Source organism: Hippoglossus hippoglossus, chromosome 14, assembly GCF_009819705.1.
Source record: "Hippoglossus hippoglossus isolate fHipHip1 chromosome 14, fHipHip1.pri, whole genome shotgun sequence".
Lineage (NCBI taxonomy): Eukaryota > Metazoa > Chordata > Actinopteri > Pleuronectiformes > Pleuronectidae > Hippoglossus > Hippoglossus hippoglossus.
Genome location: NC_047164.1, coordinates 21,109,548 through 21,124,405, shown reverse-complemented (window position 1 = coordinate 21,124,405; position 14,858 = coordinate 21,109,548). Strand labels below are relative to the sequence as shown.

Below are 14,858 nucleotides of genomic sequence, written 5' to 3'. Positions count from 1 at the left end.
CAAAACAGTGTCATGTGTATCACGTTAGTTTAAAAGTCTCATATTTATATTCCTTGTTTTGTTTTGCAAACAACATGTAAGAACCTTGTTTTCCTTGAATTGATTGTCTTGGTAACATTACTTCATATCATGACAATAGTTCAACACACATATGCAACACACACACGCACACACACACACATTTGTGTAAAATGCTTTTATTGTGTTTTAAAACGTCTGCAGTCCTGCAGGTGAGATGGTATTCCAGTTGTTTTAATTGCTCATTAAAAGCCAGAGAAGAAGAGCTGCAGCTGGTCTCATAGGTCTCTGGAGAGGAGAAAAAAGAGAGGGAGAAGTAAACGGTTTGAAGAAGAGATATGGACTGAGAGCAGTGACACATCAATAATTCAAACCCTCACAGCTGAGGTAGCAGGTTGCCAGTCAAGGCCTGACACCACAGCAGACCTTGGATGTAGGGTTGTTTAAACTTTGTTATTGAATATGAAATTATATCCAAGGCTGTTCTATGACAGCCCGGGCCCTGACATCTATTTATATATGTGATCGGCCCTATGATATATGAGTCACGTGTTTGGGCCTCTGTCATCTTCTCATATCACTGGATTATTTACGATAAGAGACTTGTATTGGATAAGGCCTTTGACTGGAGGTGTCATCACAGAATTTAATTGTATCCCTCCATTCTCTCCTCTGCTGCTTTCTGCTCATCAGAGCTTGGAGAAATCAGGAACGTGACAACCTCCAAGCCCTCTCTGGAGCTGGACGGACTGGAGAAGTACACCAACTACAGCATCCAGGTGTTGACCTTCACCAGAGCAGGAGATGGTGTTCGCAGCGAGCAGATTTACACCCGCACCAAGGAGGACGGTAGGACATTTAGGTTCCCTCTACAAAGAAAGGGTGCAATCCTCCAACTTACTTACTACAGTGGGAGTTTGACTCGCTGCTCTGGGGTCACAATGTCTTGAGAACCTCCACCTCCTACCCCTCAGCCTCCACATACACAGACGTCGTAAACAAACACACATATGACATACCTTTGTTAAAGCTAAGTTATTTAGTCTAGGACTCCAGTAGCAGCACACACACTATAGATTATAGATTTGGTAATAAATGTGACAATAAAACCAACATGTGTTTCATCAAAGAGAACATTTAAGTGCAGTATGTCTTTAAAATGTGGAAATTTCATTTGAAACTATTGTAACGACCGAACCTGTACTGTCCATGAAGCAGTAAGTCCTGTAGAATATTACATCTGTCTTTATGTTGTCATCATCTTTTCCTTTTAGTTCCTGGTCCTCCGGCAGGTGTGAAGGCAGCAGCTGCATCCAACTCAGTGGTGTTTGTGTCCTGGCTTCCTCCTCTCAAAGTGAATGGCATCATCAGGAAATACACCGTCTTCTGCTCCAACCCACACCCCACGGTAACACCTTTAAAAAATATATGAAACCAGATGTTCAGTATTTTGAATTGAATTAAATATTTTGTATTACATATACAAGGATACATGCTAAGAAAAACAGAGGTAAAAAGAAGAGTGAATATTGGAGATTTCAGATTCACCAAGTAGCCTGAAGCATGACTCCAAATGAAAGCTAAGGAGACATGACACATCTTATCAGTGTTTTCCACCGCCCCCTAAAATTAGTATGACAGGTTTAACACCACTTTGAAAAGCACTTTGAGTGGTCATTACTCTCAGAAAAGCTCTATATAAATACAGACTGTTTACCATAATGTGAGCAAGCACATGGCAAATAGTGCTGCACACATCAATACAATGCAGCAATGGAGCAAAACACCAAGTTGGAGATCTCTTATCTTGAGAGGTGTAAAAAGAAATTTGGTTCATTATTAAACTGTGGTGGGACAAATGAGAAAATGGCGGACCGCCACAGTCTGTTTACTGTTCAAAAGTAAATGAACATGGGAAATAATTGTTTTATCTGCAGCCGCATGTGAGACAGTCGTGGATGTTTTTCCTCACCCAGGTGAGCAGTGAGTTCGAGGCTGCCCCAGATGTTTTCTTCTACCGCATCCCCAACCTGAGCAGGAACCGACAGTACAGCATCTGGGTGGTGGCCGTCACCGCTGCAGGCCGTGGAAACGCCAGTGAAATCATCACCGTCAAACCCATGGCTGAGGGTAGGTGAAGTCTTATGGACTCTACCAAGTTTGTGTGAGAGTTTACATTGTTCAAGGTTTTACCAGGACACAAATGCACAGTGCAGAAGTTTGAATGCTAACAGCATCTCTTGATAGTGATTACCCTGTGTGACCCCATTCTCCTCAACTCTGCATTGCTGAAAAAGTAGACTGGCAGGGGAGCATGAGCTGAGTGTAAATAACTCGTTGTTTGGCCCTGTCAGCATTATCATGCTTGGTGAGAGCGGATAAGCTGATTGCATATGCTGATAGGTCCCATAGTGTCTGGAGTGAGGACCCACAGTTCCTGGGACATGCACACCCTGTCTGAGGTCTGGGTGATGGATGCTCCCTCCTCTCTGCTGCACGGCTCTGAGAGAGAGAGGGAAACACCATCACACTCTGTCCCCAGAGTCTGTGACGTTAGGGGCTTAGAGAGGACAACAAATGTGAAAAGCTGAAAAACTCAGTCTGTAATCATTTAGAAAAACTACAACATCTTTTTTTGCTGACGCATCTCCTGAGTGGCCTGATGAAGCATGTGTGTGCTTTTGTAGCTCCGGCTCGGATTCTGACCTTCAACAGGACAGTGACGACCCCCTGGATGAGGGACATCGTGCTGCCTTGTAAAGCAGTAGGTGATCCATCCCCAACCATCAAGTGGCTAAAGGAGATGTGAGTTTCTGTCAGCCTTAAAGCTATGAAGTAACAGATGATTAATAAATACATGCATACATCTTCTGAGTCATTTCAATTTGTCTCTCTTCAAAAACGTGCAGCTTATTCTAAACACATCTATTTTTCAGCAATGGTACCCCAGCACCTGTTGTGATTGACAGCCGACGCAGCGTCCACGGTAACGGCAGCCTCGTTATTCGCACAGTGAAAGCAGAGGATTCTGGGAACTACACTTGCGTGGCCAGTAACAGCTTTGGGTCTGACAAGATCGTCCTCAACCTGCAGGTTCAAGGTAAGAAACACAACGTGTGGACAAGCGGCACATCTAAGACTGTATAAAGATGGACCACATGACAGCTCCCTGAAATTGAAGTGTCTCGACCACCACCTGGTGGCTGGCTGGAGTATTGGTCATAAACTCTGCCTCCTCCATGTTAGCAGATGGGACATGGACCTAACTAAAAAGTCAAATTTAACGTCAAATACATTTTAGGTAGTTCTGGTCATGCTGTGTGCCCAATGTTAAGTGTTTCAATAAGTGTGGTCTTGATTACTTATTTTATGCTATAAAATTCGGGTGAATTGTCATGATCGACAGCTGAAACTGACTGGTGATTGGTCAACCGCATGTATTGATGGGAGCTTGCCCAACCCGATTGCTACTGTGCAGTCTCTGGCTACGAAGTCCTTGCCTCAAGGTGGCAGCCTTCTTACCTGGGATATTTTCCCCTAATTTCTGGATAGTGGGAGGAAGTGGAGTTCCGTTGTCCATCTTTGTATCCAGTCTGTGGTATTTACCTATAGCTGGAGATTTAAGAATCTTGTCAACCTTTTTTGGAGGCAAACAAAACTTTGTGTCTGTTCAGATTGTTTTTGTCCCAAGACTAATCTTAGTAACCATAATCAAAGTAATTTTAGAGCTTTGCATGTTTTCTTCCTTTAGTTCCACCTGACCAGCCTCGTCTCACTGTGACCAAGACAACCACCACCTCTATAACGCTCTCCTGGATCCCAGGGGACAACGGAGGCAGCTCCATACGAGGTCAGACTCTCACCACTATGTATATTCTTCACCTTTTTCCTAGTTTTTGTTCTTTTTGTCATCCCCCATCCTGTACTCTTCTTCAGGCTACATTCTGCAGTACTCGGAGGATAACAGTGAGCAGTGGGGTAACTTTGCCATCAGTCCCAGTGAGCGCTCTTATCGGCTAGAGAACCTCAAGTGTGGCACCTGGTACAAGTTTACCCTCACTGCCCAGAATGCAGTGGGGCCAGGACGCATCAGTGAGATCATTGAAGCAAAGACTCATGGGAAAGGTATTATTTTATTTTTTTAAGAAATTGCACAGTAGAGAACTTGTGCATCTGAAATTTGAGTGTGTGAAAGAGGTTTTTCCCAATGATGTGCAAAATCATCTCTCTTCTCAGAGGATTTTTTTCTGTTGTAGTATTTTGTGCATAACTTTTAGCAACATATAGACCCTGACACACATTATTAGTGTCAATCCTTGGATTTACTGAAACTAATGTCCATGCTTTGCAGTTTTTTAATTTCTCAAGGACGCACTCCTCTTAAATTCACATTCTGAGGCTTTGTTTCCCTCTACAGAACCTCAGTACTCTAAAGAACAGGAGCTCTTCACAAGCATCAACGCCACCCGGGTCAAGATAAACCTGAATGGCTGGAATAACGGTGGATGCCCCATCACCTCGTTCACCCTGGAGTATCGGTCTGTAGAAGCGCCCACGTGGACCACAGCACAGCGCACCTCCATCACAAAGAGCTACGTCCTGTACGACCTGCAGGAGGCCACCTGGTACGAGCTGCAGATGAAGGTCTACAACAGCGCCGGCTACGCAGAGAAGAGAGTCAAGTTTGCAACGCTCAGCTACGATGGCAGTAAGTTCATATTTCATGCTGACTTTAGTGGCTGTTGCTTAGATTGTGTGCCGCTGCCTATGACACCACGCTCAATCCCACTGTATGCAACCACATCAGATCATTTTAATGATCTCTGTTGAGATAAAGGATAATTGCAACCCTGGGAGATCAGTGGTATTCTGCCACCACCACTTCTGAACTGAAGACCTGCCACTTTGTTCCCACCCTCACTGACGCGCTGCAGCTGCTGAAGAGAAAAATCCGGCTCAGCACGTCACTTTGAAGGATGGGTTCAGTCTCGGGTGCAGCTGGGTAGAATAGGAGCCAGGTATTTCTGCAAGTTCAGCAAAAGGTCGAGCGATATTAGCAGATTGCAGCTTCTTGTGGTGGAACCGTGCACATGACCAGTGTTTTGCAAGTTCACACTTAAAAAGAACAAGCTCGAAGTTCAGTTCGTAAACATTAAAGTGAACTAGTTTAAATTCAAAGTTCACAATTTAGAATTTTGAACTAAGTTCGAAGTTTCAAAAATAAATCAGTTCACGGTAATCATCATTTTTTTAACCTCTTGAAGCACACCAGGTCTGTTGATATTACAGACATTGAAAAGTTCATTTATATGAAACAAAGTTTTGTCATTTCAGACATACTATACCTTGTCTAAAAGCCCATAACAACCATGTTCACCCAAACCAAACACCAAGCAACTAAATTCGCACGTCAATACAAACATGTGGCTTTTCAGCATTTCATTATTACTTTCACAGGTGCAAACATAAATTCGAGAGTCAACTTAAACACGCCAGCAGGCTTTTCAGCTCAGCTCTATGCAGTCTCTTTCAGTCTCTGTTCGTGTTCCTCCCATGTGCGTCTCTCCGTGTCTCTGTGTCTCCTTCGTGTCTCTCGTGTGTGTGTCTCTCTCTCTCTGGCAGCTCCGCTACTGTCTTTTGAATCCAGGGAGAGTTGATTGGCCAACTAGGCCAATCCCCTCTCCCTGGTTCACCTGGAGGTTCTCACTGAGCCCCCTCCACACTCACAAGCCCAGACTCCACAGATTCCAGTGGTTTTAGTCCTAAACTCTTTAATTCTGCTTCTCTGTTTTACAATAAAATGTGGCACAGATAATGTTCAGATGTTGTGCCATGGTTTACTAGAGGTTTTGGGCTACAAGGGATATTACGTGTAAAACTTTGTATGAGGTGAAATAAAATAAAATCTTTCATTTTATGGCACTGTAAAACATGAGCGTTGTTCAGTCCCCCGATAGTGATGGACGCTCATTTATTGAATACTTAGGTGTAAAGCTCCTGAAAAGAACAGTTCCTGTCATTCAGAAGTGCCAGCATCTGTTATAACATAATAACATACGACTCCTGCACAGGTACCATCGCACCTCTGGTGAAGGCACCCAATGTGAGTGAGGAAAACTCAGGCGGGGGTGAAGGTTTGAAGATGATGGTCACCATTTCCTGCGTGCTGGTGGGCATCGTTGTAATCTTCATCGGGCTGCTGGTGCTGAGGAGGAGGAGGAGGGAGCAGAGGCTCAAGAGGCTCCGAGGTGAGACGAGGCTGACGTGTGACGATGTTTGCCTCTGGTCGCTTACATGACATATTTTAGCTGCTGTTGTTGAACGTTTAACAAGTGAGATGACGTTTTCTCTTTGTTTTCCAGATGCTAAAAGTTTGGCGGAGATGCTCATGAGGTAAAACTGTTGACCAATTGGACTGTTTTGCTTTAGTGTCTCAGAATGAACACGTTTTTCACACGTTTTTGTTTTGTCCTCCACAGTAAAAACACACGCCCAGCTGAGCCCATTAACAAACAGCAACAGACGCTCCGCATGCACATCGACATCCCCAGAGCCCAGCTCCTGATAGAGGAGAGAGACACCATGGAGACTGTTGGTACGCACACTGAGAGTTTTCTGCCTCTGACAAACAACAAGCAGCTTTTTTTTGTCATACAGGAAATGAACTTGGTTATGGAAATCCTGAGGTTGTTTTTGTTGCTGTCCCACAGACGACAGGTCCACTGTGTTACTGACCGATAACGACTTCGGGGAGACCCAGAAGCAGAAGTCGTCCACAGTCACTCACACTGTCCACTACCAGTCGCTGTCCCAGGCCACCGGGCCGCTGGTAGATGTGTCCGATGCCAGACCAGGAACCAGTAAGTCCAGTACGGACACCTTTTTTAAAAACTTCATCACACAGAAGTTGTACATACGGTTTTGTTTTGTTTCTATTGGTTTCCAGTCATGCACCTTTTCCCAGTACCTTTTGATTTTGTTACTTTTCTCTGGTGTGCCTCTTTTATTGCTGGTGCATGCTGCATGTGTTGATGAGTGAGCTAGTTCAGGCTTAAGCTGCTGCACGTATGTTGCCTCATCGCTCCCCTGAAACCTCTGCTGTTGATTACTGCTGCTGCTCTTCATGTAGCATTTCATTAGCTCCGCCTCTACTGCATCTGCCTGTAGCTGCAGTCCACATTCCACTTCAGGAGGAGCCTCATCTTCACCTGCTGTGTTGAGCTTAGGGTTTTCTTATCTAACAAGATCAGAGGATTCTACTTTCAAATAAGAACTATTTCCACATGAGTTGACTGACTTTAGAATGGCCTTCAGCCTCCTTCCCTTAGTGTAGATTAGTGCAGTCCCTGTTCTAAACCTGCCCGTTTGTTTGGGCTGTGTTAATGCTGGTTGCAACTTTCTCTCTGAAACTGTAATAGTGACCCATAGTAATTGAGCCGTGGCAAATAAAGAGAAGCTAAGCTGCTGGACTCAGTCCACAGAACCCTGAAGCTGCACAAAGAGCTGTTCACCTGTCTATTCAAAGTTGAGTGAAGCTCAACTCAAAGTTTGCAGAGCCCTGAACTGGAGAATCAGCTGTTGTGAACATGATAGTTTCAGGATCGATCGTCATATGTTGATTAGTTCCCAGCCGCTGCAGCTACAGAACGCTGGTCCCCTGTTTAGTCGAATGTTATTAATATTGAACACATGCCAATTGTGAAGCCGATATGATGAACGGTTCACGAGATAAACATTCCACATACAGATCGACAGATCTTTTTGGAATTAATAGATAGAATATCTATAATTTTAAATAAATAGGTAAGAAAGCATAGTGGGATATTCTAGAGATGTTCCACAGAACCACATTATGTCTGTTTATATCACTCCTGAAATGTCTGTCAGCTGTGAGTTGGTTATTATTAAATTTCTATTTGTGTCCAGAAGTGAAGTTGCTGGTTTGGATCAGTTGGTGATGACAGTGGCTGCAGGGGCTTTGATGCCCACTTCATTATCTTTACTGAACTTTCCGTCCTCTTTGTGTTTAATTTTCAGACCCTACGGCCCGCCGCACAGCCAAAGCCGGCCCAGCTGCTCGCAACCGCTACGCCAGCCAGTGGACGCTGAACCGACCACACCCCCCTGTCTCCTCCCACACCCTCAGCACTGACTGGAGGCTGCCCACACCCAGAGTCGCAGGCTCAGTCGACAAGGAGAGTGACAGCTACAGCGTCAGCCCATCTCAGGACACAGGTAAACAGCAGTATCTTTAAATGTTTGTTATAACGCTGCAACACTTCTCTTCACCTCTAACAACAAACCAATATCAGCTGTCGTACAACTTTAACAAAGTCACATTCCAATAATTCTGTTGCTAACACTTGTCACTAATCCCTCCACTAACTCCGGCCCACATCCAGACCGAGCGAGGAGCAGCATGGTGTCGACAGAAAGCGCCTCCTCCACCTACGAGGAGCTTGCCCGAGCTTACGAGCACGCCAAGATGGAGGAGCAGCTGCGTCACGCCAAATTCACCATCACCGAATGCTTCATCTCTGACACTTCCTCAGAGCAGATGACGGCAGGAACCAACGACTACACCGACAGCCTGACCTCCAGCACGCCGTCCGAATCAGGCATCTGCCGTTTCACTGCTTCCCCGCCCAAGCCTCAGGACGTCAGCCGGGTCATGAACATGGCCGTGCCCAAGGCCCACAGACCGGGTGAGGCCACGCTGTCCAAAGACCGTAGATCTGTCTGCCTGAAACCCCAGCGGCTAACTTTACCTACAACTGGCCTCATTATGATGCTGACAACACTAATCACTAAACTCAATCTTTTTGTTAGTTTAAGTTACATCCAACCATTAACAAGATGATGACTGTCTCAGTTAAGTTCTTTTACAGAGAAAATGTGGAGCCATAAAATGAAAAAACACAATCTGAGTTAAACATTAGAAATTATTATTTCAAACCACAGATACAAAATTGATGAGGAAAAGTATCGGTAAGTAGAAGTCTAATGTAGGAAGCTATGGCTGCTCTAAACGCTAAAGTTGTATTTTTTGTGCTACATGTATGACTGAGACAGAGAATGACCTTAAATACAGCATCCAACTGTTTCCACTGTGGATGTGGGAGATAGTTCATATTAAAAACTTCATCCATTGTGAAGCAAACACCATTTACACTGTGGTAATGAAAAGATAATGTTCATTCAGAAACTAATGAATGCTGGAGGGATTCATGTTCTTTGACTTTTAAAAATGTGACAAATGTGCAGAATCTGCAGTTAACAAATGTCAGTCCTGGTTTGTGTGAATGTAACATGCTTAACTGTTGAAAGTCGAGCTTGACAGGATTAATATTAACTTCCTGCTGTGCAGTGAAATTACTCATTTTTACGAAAAGAGTTTAATACTGTGAGGGGAAGTGTCAGAGGATGGAGGTCAGAGAGGACACAAGAAGATCATACTGAATAGACTCTGTTGGTTTAATACTTATATAAGCTGCTGAAGTTTTATTTAACAAGATGTTATTTAACTTTACTTTACTTTTCTTTAGCCATAAATGTTGGAGATGATGTGACGTTGGACTTGAATGTCTCCATGTGTTTTCTCTTATGTTTAACTCTGTGGTCTGTGTCGACCCACAGGGGGCGAGTTGGTTCACCTTCCTCCGTACCTGCGCATGGACTTCCTGTTGAACCGAGGCATGTCGTGCTCGGGGTCGTCCAGGGGCACAGCAAGTGGGGAGAGAGCTGCCATGGGTCAGGCGTGTCTGGAGCCCCAGAAGAGTCGTTCGCTGAAGCGGCCTTCTCGCATGGCGCCCCCAACGCCCACAGAGGCCCCTCAGGCCAGCAGGGACCCAGTGGCCCAGTGGCAGCCTGGCTCCGCAGCCACGCTCCCCCACAGAGAGGGCTCGGAGCTGGCCCAGGCCGCCAAGCTCAGCACCTCCCAGGAGTCCCTGCTGGACTCGCGAGGACATCTCAAACAGACCAGCAACCCCTACGCAAAGTCCTACACGCTGGTATAACAGCAGGGGCACCTGGGGCGGGACTGGAACTCACTCTTACACTGGACTTAACACTCAAGTGCAGTAAACTGACTTTCACCACGCAGTTCTGTATATATGTCCCCTCCCTCCAAGGGCGGGGTCACTTTTACTAATCTCCTTTTATTTATTTTAGAACTTTATTATCTCGTTTGTAATTCTTTTTTCTTTTTTGTTAAGATTTTTTTGTTTCACTTTCACAGAAAAAATTCACTCATCGGAAACGACTCCAAACGGAGCTTTGCCAAACTAATTGAGTAACGAGGGAGCGTTATTTATTCTTCATTCTTGTTAATTCTTTATAATTAATCAGTGATTATTAATTGTTAGTTGTCAGCTATTAATGATCATTAATTATTGATTACCAAATGATCTGTTCTCATCATTGCTACGATGTTTTCATAAGAAGCCGGACATCTTTTGTTTCTGGAGTGGAAGATGACGATTTGGAGTCATGTTTTTTCCTATGGAATATCCTTCTCAAACACTGAATGAAACTTGGGAGAAATCTTGGAATGAAAGCAATTAACACCAGTCCAAACTTTTCAGCTGCTCTCCAATTGTTACTTTTTTTGAAGAAAAAAAAATCTATTTCCTATGGATGCATGGGGACTGACCAATTAAAAGACAATGAGGATTACGATCGTGGCTGGACAGCCCAGTCGAGCATTTTGTCACACTATGAAATGATCCAATGTGAAGATTTATTATTCTTATTACTATAAATATATATATAAAAAGAGAAATCACTTTTATTTGTGGATATTACAGGGAAGAATTGATTTGGTTAATAAAGTCCTTAGTCATGTTTGCACATATCTTGTTTTAATTAGGAAATGGAGTCTCTGTTGATCTTTCTCTGTGTCCCATTCTCTGATGGTGCAATATGAAAAAAGATATGAAAAGTATATGAAAAGAATTGCTCTATACTGTACTGTAATGATGAAAAATAACTATGTTGTGAGTATACTTACAGGGCCGGACACACTCCAGCTATGTATTCAGGTGTAGTTTACCACTGCTTGTTTGCCAGGGTGGTAAATGATGTTAGCTAGAACAGGGAGGGTTTAGAGAACTAATGGTTTGCACTTCACAACACCCCGACTCAAGTGTGTCCAGATAGATCCCCCTGCTCTCAGTGCACTAGGTAGAGTCTCCAAGGCTCTCACTGTCCTCAGTAGATTTACTGTTGCTGCATTGCAGTGATGCTCCTCTACAGGGAAAAAAAAAAAAAACGTGAGACAATCCAGCAGAATCCCCCCTTCAAACCAAACCTATAATGTCTATGGGAAATATCTAAAAAAAAAATGTGGATATACGTAAGAAGCTGTTTTTTTGTTCCTGTCTGCCCTGGCCCATTTCTGTTCTTTCTGTTTCTTTGAGTTAGCCTGAAGGGAGAAGAGTTTGATCCAAAATGCTGTGAGGTCATTCTGTCAATTTCTATGATTAGTTTCTATGATTAACTGTCTTCATTATGATTATACATTTTAACAAGGAAAAAAAAAACAATGTCACTTTTTATTTTTAACATGGGTGTTCACCATGGTGGCACTGGAATAAAGAGTAACTAACACAAAAGTTCAAATTTGATTAATAAAATGGCTGTTCCCCAAAGTGTCCTCCACGGCTTTGACATGAGTGACTGATGTGTGGAGGTGAGGCGGACGCACGGAGAGCGGGTCCAGGCTTCGCTCTCCGGCTGTTCGCTGGGTCGTGAGTGTCAACGGGAGACCCTGAGTATTTCAGTGTTACCCCGACAGCCTCATCGTCTTGAAGGCCTCAGAGATGATGGTCTTTCCAGCGTCGCCCGATACAGGCTGTTCATCCTCTGTGACCGTGTGGCTGTCGTGCCTGCAGGTGGCAGTGTTGTCCGGAGTTGTGTTGCTCACTAATCCATCGTCTGCCTTTAACTTTCATCTCAAACCACATGTCCTGCTAAATTGCTTTTACTCAGCATGACGACTGTATCTGCCATCTCCCTCTGAAGTCCACAGCAAATTAAACATGGTGACAGAGATTTACTCTTTACTGGGGGAATTCATTCTGAAAATCGACAGTACTAAACATGGATCCATGTCTCAATGAGCAGCGTGGCTTCCTGAGCAGTTTGACGGCTGCTATTGTTTCTGTTTTCATTTACTGGATTTTGGGTATTAGTTTTTTCCTCGCATATTTATTTACCTATAAATTATTTTTAAAATCTGGCACAGAAAAGCTTCCATTCATCATCATTTTTCAATTCAAAAGACAAATTCAGTCCACTCATCAATGCACTGTCACATACACAACCTATGCTGTATGGGTTTCCTGATACCTGTTTAATTTAGATTATGAAAGCACTACTCTGTTGTAGTGTCATGTTTGTCCACAGTTGACATAGTGGAGACACTTCTTTGTGGATCAATAAGGAGCAGGTCATCCACTATGCACAAGGCCGGCGGTTCAATCCCTGCTCCTCCATTCCGTGTGCCGAAGTGTCCTCGGGCAAGACACTGAGCCTTAAATGGGTCCTGACGGCTGTGATGGCAGAGTGAGTGTTGCACATAGATGCACTGTATGAATGTGTGTGTGAATCTTCTAAAAACATGTGGCTGGTGTCTGGCCACTTCTAAATCTGATCTTGGATTTGTTTTAAGCCTACAGATTTAGCCACCCTACCCCCATCCTCTAAGAGCTATGTTTCCATGGTAACAATCAGGGACTCCAAATGAGGAAAAAAGAGGAAAACATGGCTCATCATCTGTTCCTTGATCACAGTGTGTGGAGTGAGTAAACTGGTCCCAGGTCTGTGTGGCATTCTCTGAAACCTGAGACTTTGAGGCTGAAAACTCATAATGCAGCTAAATGTAAGAGAGTGGATGAGCTCACAGGATGTGGACAGGCCAAGATGGACTCTATGTACCACAGTCAGAGCTGTAATAACCTAAACACATTCCCTGCTGGGGGGTATATGGGGTTACAAATTTCCTGTGGGCATTGAACACTTTGAATGTCCTCAAATCAATCAAAATCTGCAAATGTGCAATACACATGTAGTCCTCTGCAAAAACTGCATGAGGAGACATTATTGTCTTCTATTAGGATCTAACTGCACTGATTATAATGGTCTCTAGGGCATCACAGGGATCATAGGGTCATGAAAGATTGTCCACCAAATCTAAAATATCAGTTCAATAATCTAATTTAAGTATACAGCCTCTTGTTTGAGATACTTATTAATAGACATGTTTGTACAAATAGTGAATCCTTTCAAATATGATCAACTGCACCCGCTGCACATAGACTACTCTAATCTTATGAAGCCTTTTATTATTATTATTATTATTATTATTATTATTATTATTATTATCATCATCATCATCATCATCATCATCATCATTAATATTATTATTATTTATAAAATGTCCTTCATGTCCTGCCTTGCTCTGTATGTGTGTTTGTCTGTGGACAGATTTTGTCCCAGTAATAACAAGATGCAGTAATGAAACTTCACAGATGTTAGCAGAGACCAAAATGAAGGCTTGAAGATCGGTTTGGTCTGATCAGTGACTGCTGAGTACTCATATGAATAAATACGATGATTACATTGTATGTAAGCTAGTAAGTGACACGGGAGTTATCTTTCTCTATGAGTTACCGTTGGTCTTTACCACACTGTCACATGCACTCATTGACAGTCCTGATGTCACCATATCTGACTTATGGTCTGTCCTGAACCAATCACTGTCTGAATTCCATCCTGAAATATCATTTCTATTCTGCCCGTCTATCTGACAAACAGACAATTGCACAGCTGACCTCCCCATCACCACTTTGACCTGTATGATGTCCAGGGACACATGTGGAAAGGTTTTAATCAACCACCCGCTGCTGAGCCGGTCCTGACCTCATGGGGCCCCTCAACCCATTAACCATGTAATGCATTTTCAAATATAAAATGCTTTTATGGATTGGCTGAAAACATAATGGTTATTGTTAACATGGTGCTCAGTTTGACCAGCTAATAGATATTTAGAATATTCATATGTCAGTCCATTTCTTTCTATCTTACAATAATGCAGTGTTGTAACTAAACATTGACGGAGAAACTAGATAATCATGGTTTTATTTTAAAATGGTGTGTTTATGTGAAGAGTGTCATTGTGCCCATATGTTGTACTGTTTCATTTTTATCCACAGAGCAAAAATCTTTCCTGAGCTACAGTTTAGAAACACAAAAGCCTGTTTGTGCTCATCCAATGTAATCATTACTTGTGTTTCACTTTTGCAGAAGGGATGAGCTGCTGTGGATTCTTACTATGCACAAAGTCACAGAACAGCTCAAGTAGCGTCTTTGTAACAAGAATCTTGCTTCACTTTATGACCTAATTGAAGTTGTATACATTTTTGTCACCTACCTAGACCAGGGGGGGAGGCGAGGACCTTGCATATTTATCAGGGCCCTACAAACTTGTGTAGTGAGCGTGCAGGGCCGTCTGGCTTAGGGGCCCTAAGCAGGTGCTTAGTTTGGGTCTCTATATTTCATGAAGGTGCTTCACATCGATGAGATTGATATTGATTCTCATCACTAAAGTTCAGTTGCTTCAATTTTTTTCTACGCTTTAATTTCATAATGAAATTTATGTCTGACTCACTGCAGACTCAACAAAGTGAAATGAGAGAGTAAATCAACTTGCACTCGTTTACAATTCTTTATTCGTTTCTCTGTATGTGTATGTGTGTGTGTGTGTGTGTGTGTGTGCAAGCTTGCATGCATACGTGTGTGTGTGTGCTTGTACAGTATACAGTACACGTGTGAGCCAGTTG

The 14,858-nt window shown here is 43.3% G+C and overlaps 1 protein-coding gene across 7 annotated transcripts in view; it reads left to right on the top strand.

Annotated features, from left to right (window-relative positions):
- The window catches only part of dscama (Down syndrome cell adhesion molecule a), an 86,640-nt gene extending 74,974 nt beyond the window's left edge, over positions 1–11,666 (top strand). For 2 of the 7 annotated variants that reach the window (XM_034606706.1, XM_034606708.1), the window contains 15 exons: positions 712–867; positions 1,293–1,426; positions 1,995–2,148; positions 2,706–2,823; positions 2,955–3,118; positions 3,770–3,868; positions 3,955–4,143; positions 4,436–4,726; positions 6,090–6,266; positions 6,381–6,411; positions 6,498–6,613; positions 6,729–6,878; positions 8,056–8,253; positions 8,421–8,723; positions 9,655–10,094. In XM_034606706.1, the coding sequence (XP_034462597.1) occupies positions 712–867; positions 1,293–1,426; positions 1,995–2,148; positions 2,706–2,823; positions 2,955–3,118; positions 3,770–3,868; positions 3,955–4,143; positions 4,436–4,726; positions 6,090–6,266; positions 6,381–6,411; positions 6,498–6,613; positions 6,729–6,878; positions 8,056–8,253; positions 8,421–8,723; positions 9,655–10,034 (2,660 nt within the window). In that variant the 3' untranslated portion in view covers positions 10,035–10,094. Of the gene's footprint in view, positions 1–711; positions 868–1,292; positions 1,427–1,994; positions 2,149–2,705; positions 2,824–2,954; positions 3,119–3,769; positions 3,869–3,954; positions 4,144–4,435; positions 4,727–6,089; positions 6,267–6,380; positions 6,412–6,497; positions 6,614–6,728; positions 6,888–8,055; positions 8,254–8,420; positions 8,724–9,654 lie in introns of all 7 variants that reach the window. The other 5 variants (XM_034606710.1, XM_034606711.1, XM_034606705.1 and 2 more) reach the window with 4 other exon arrangements.
- The last annotated feature ends 3,192 nt before the right edge of the window (positions 11,667–14,858 follow it).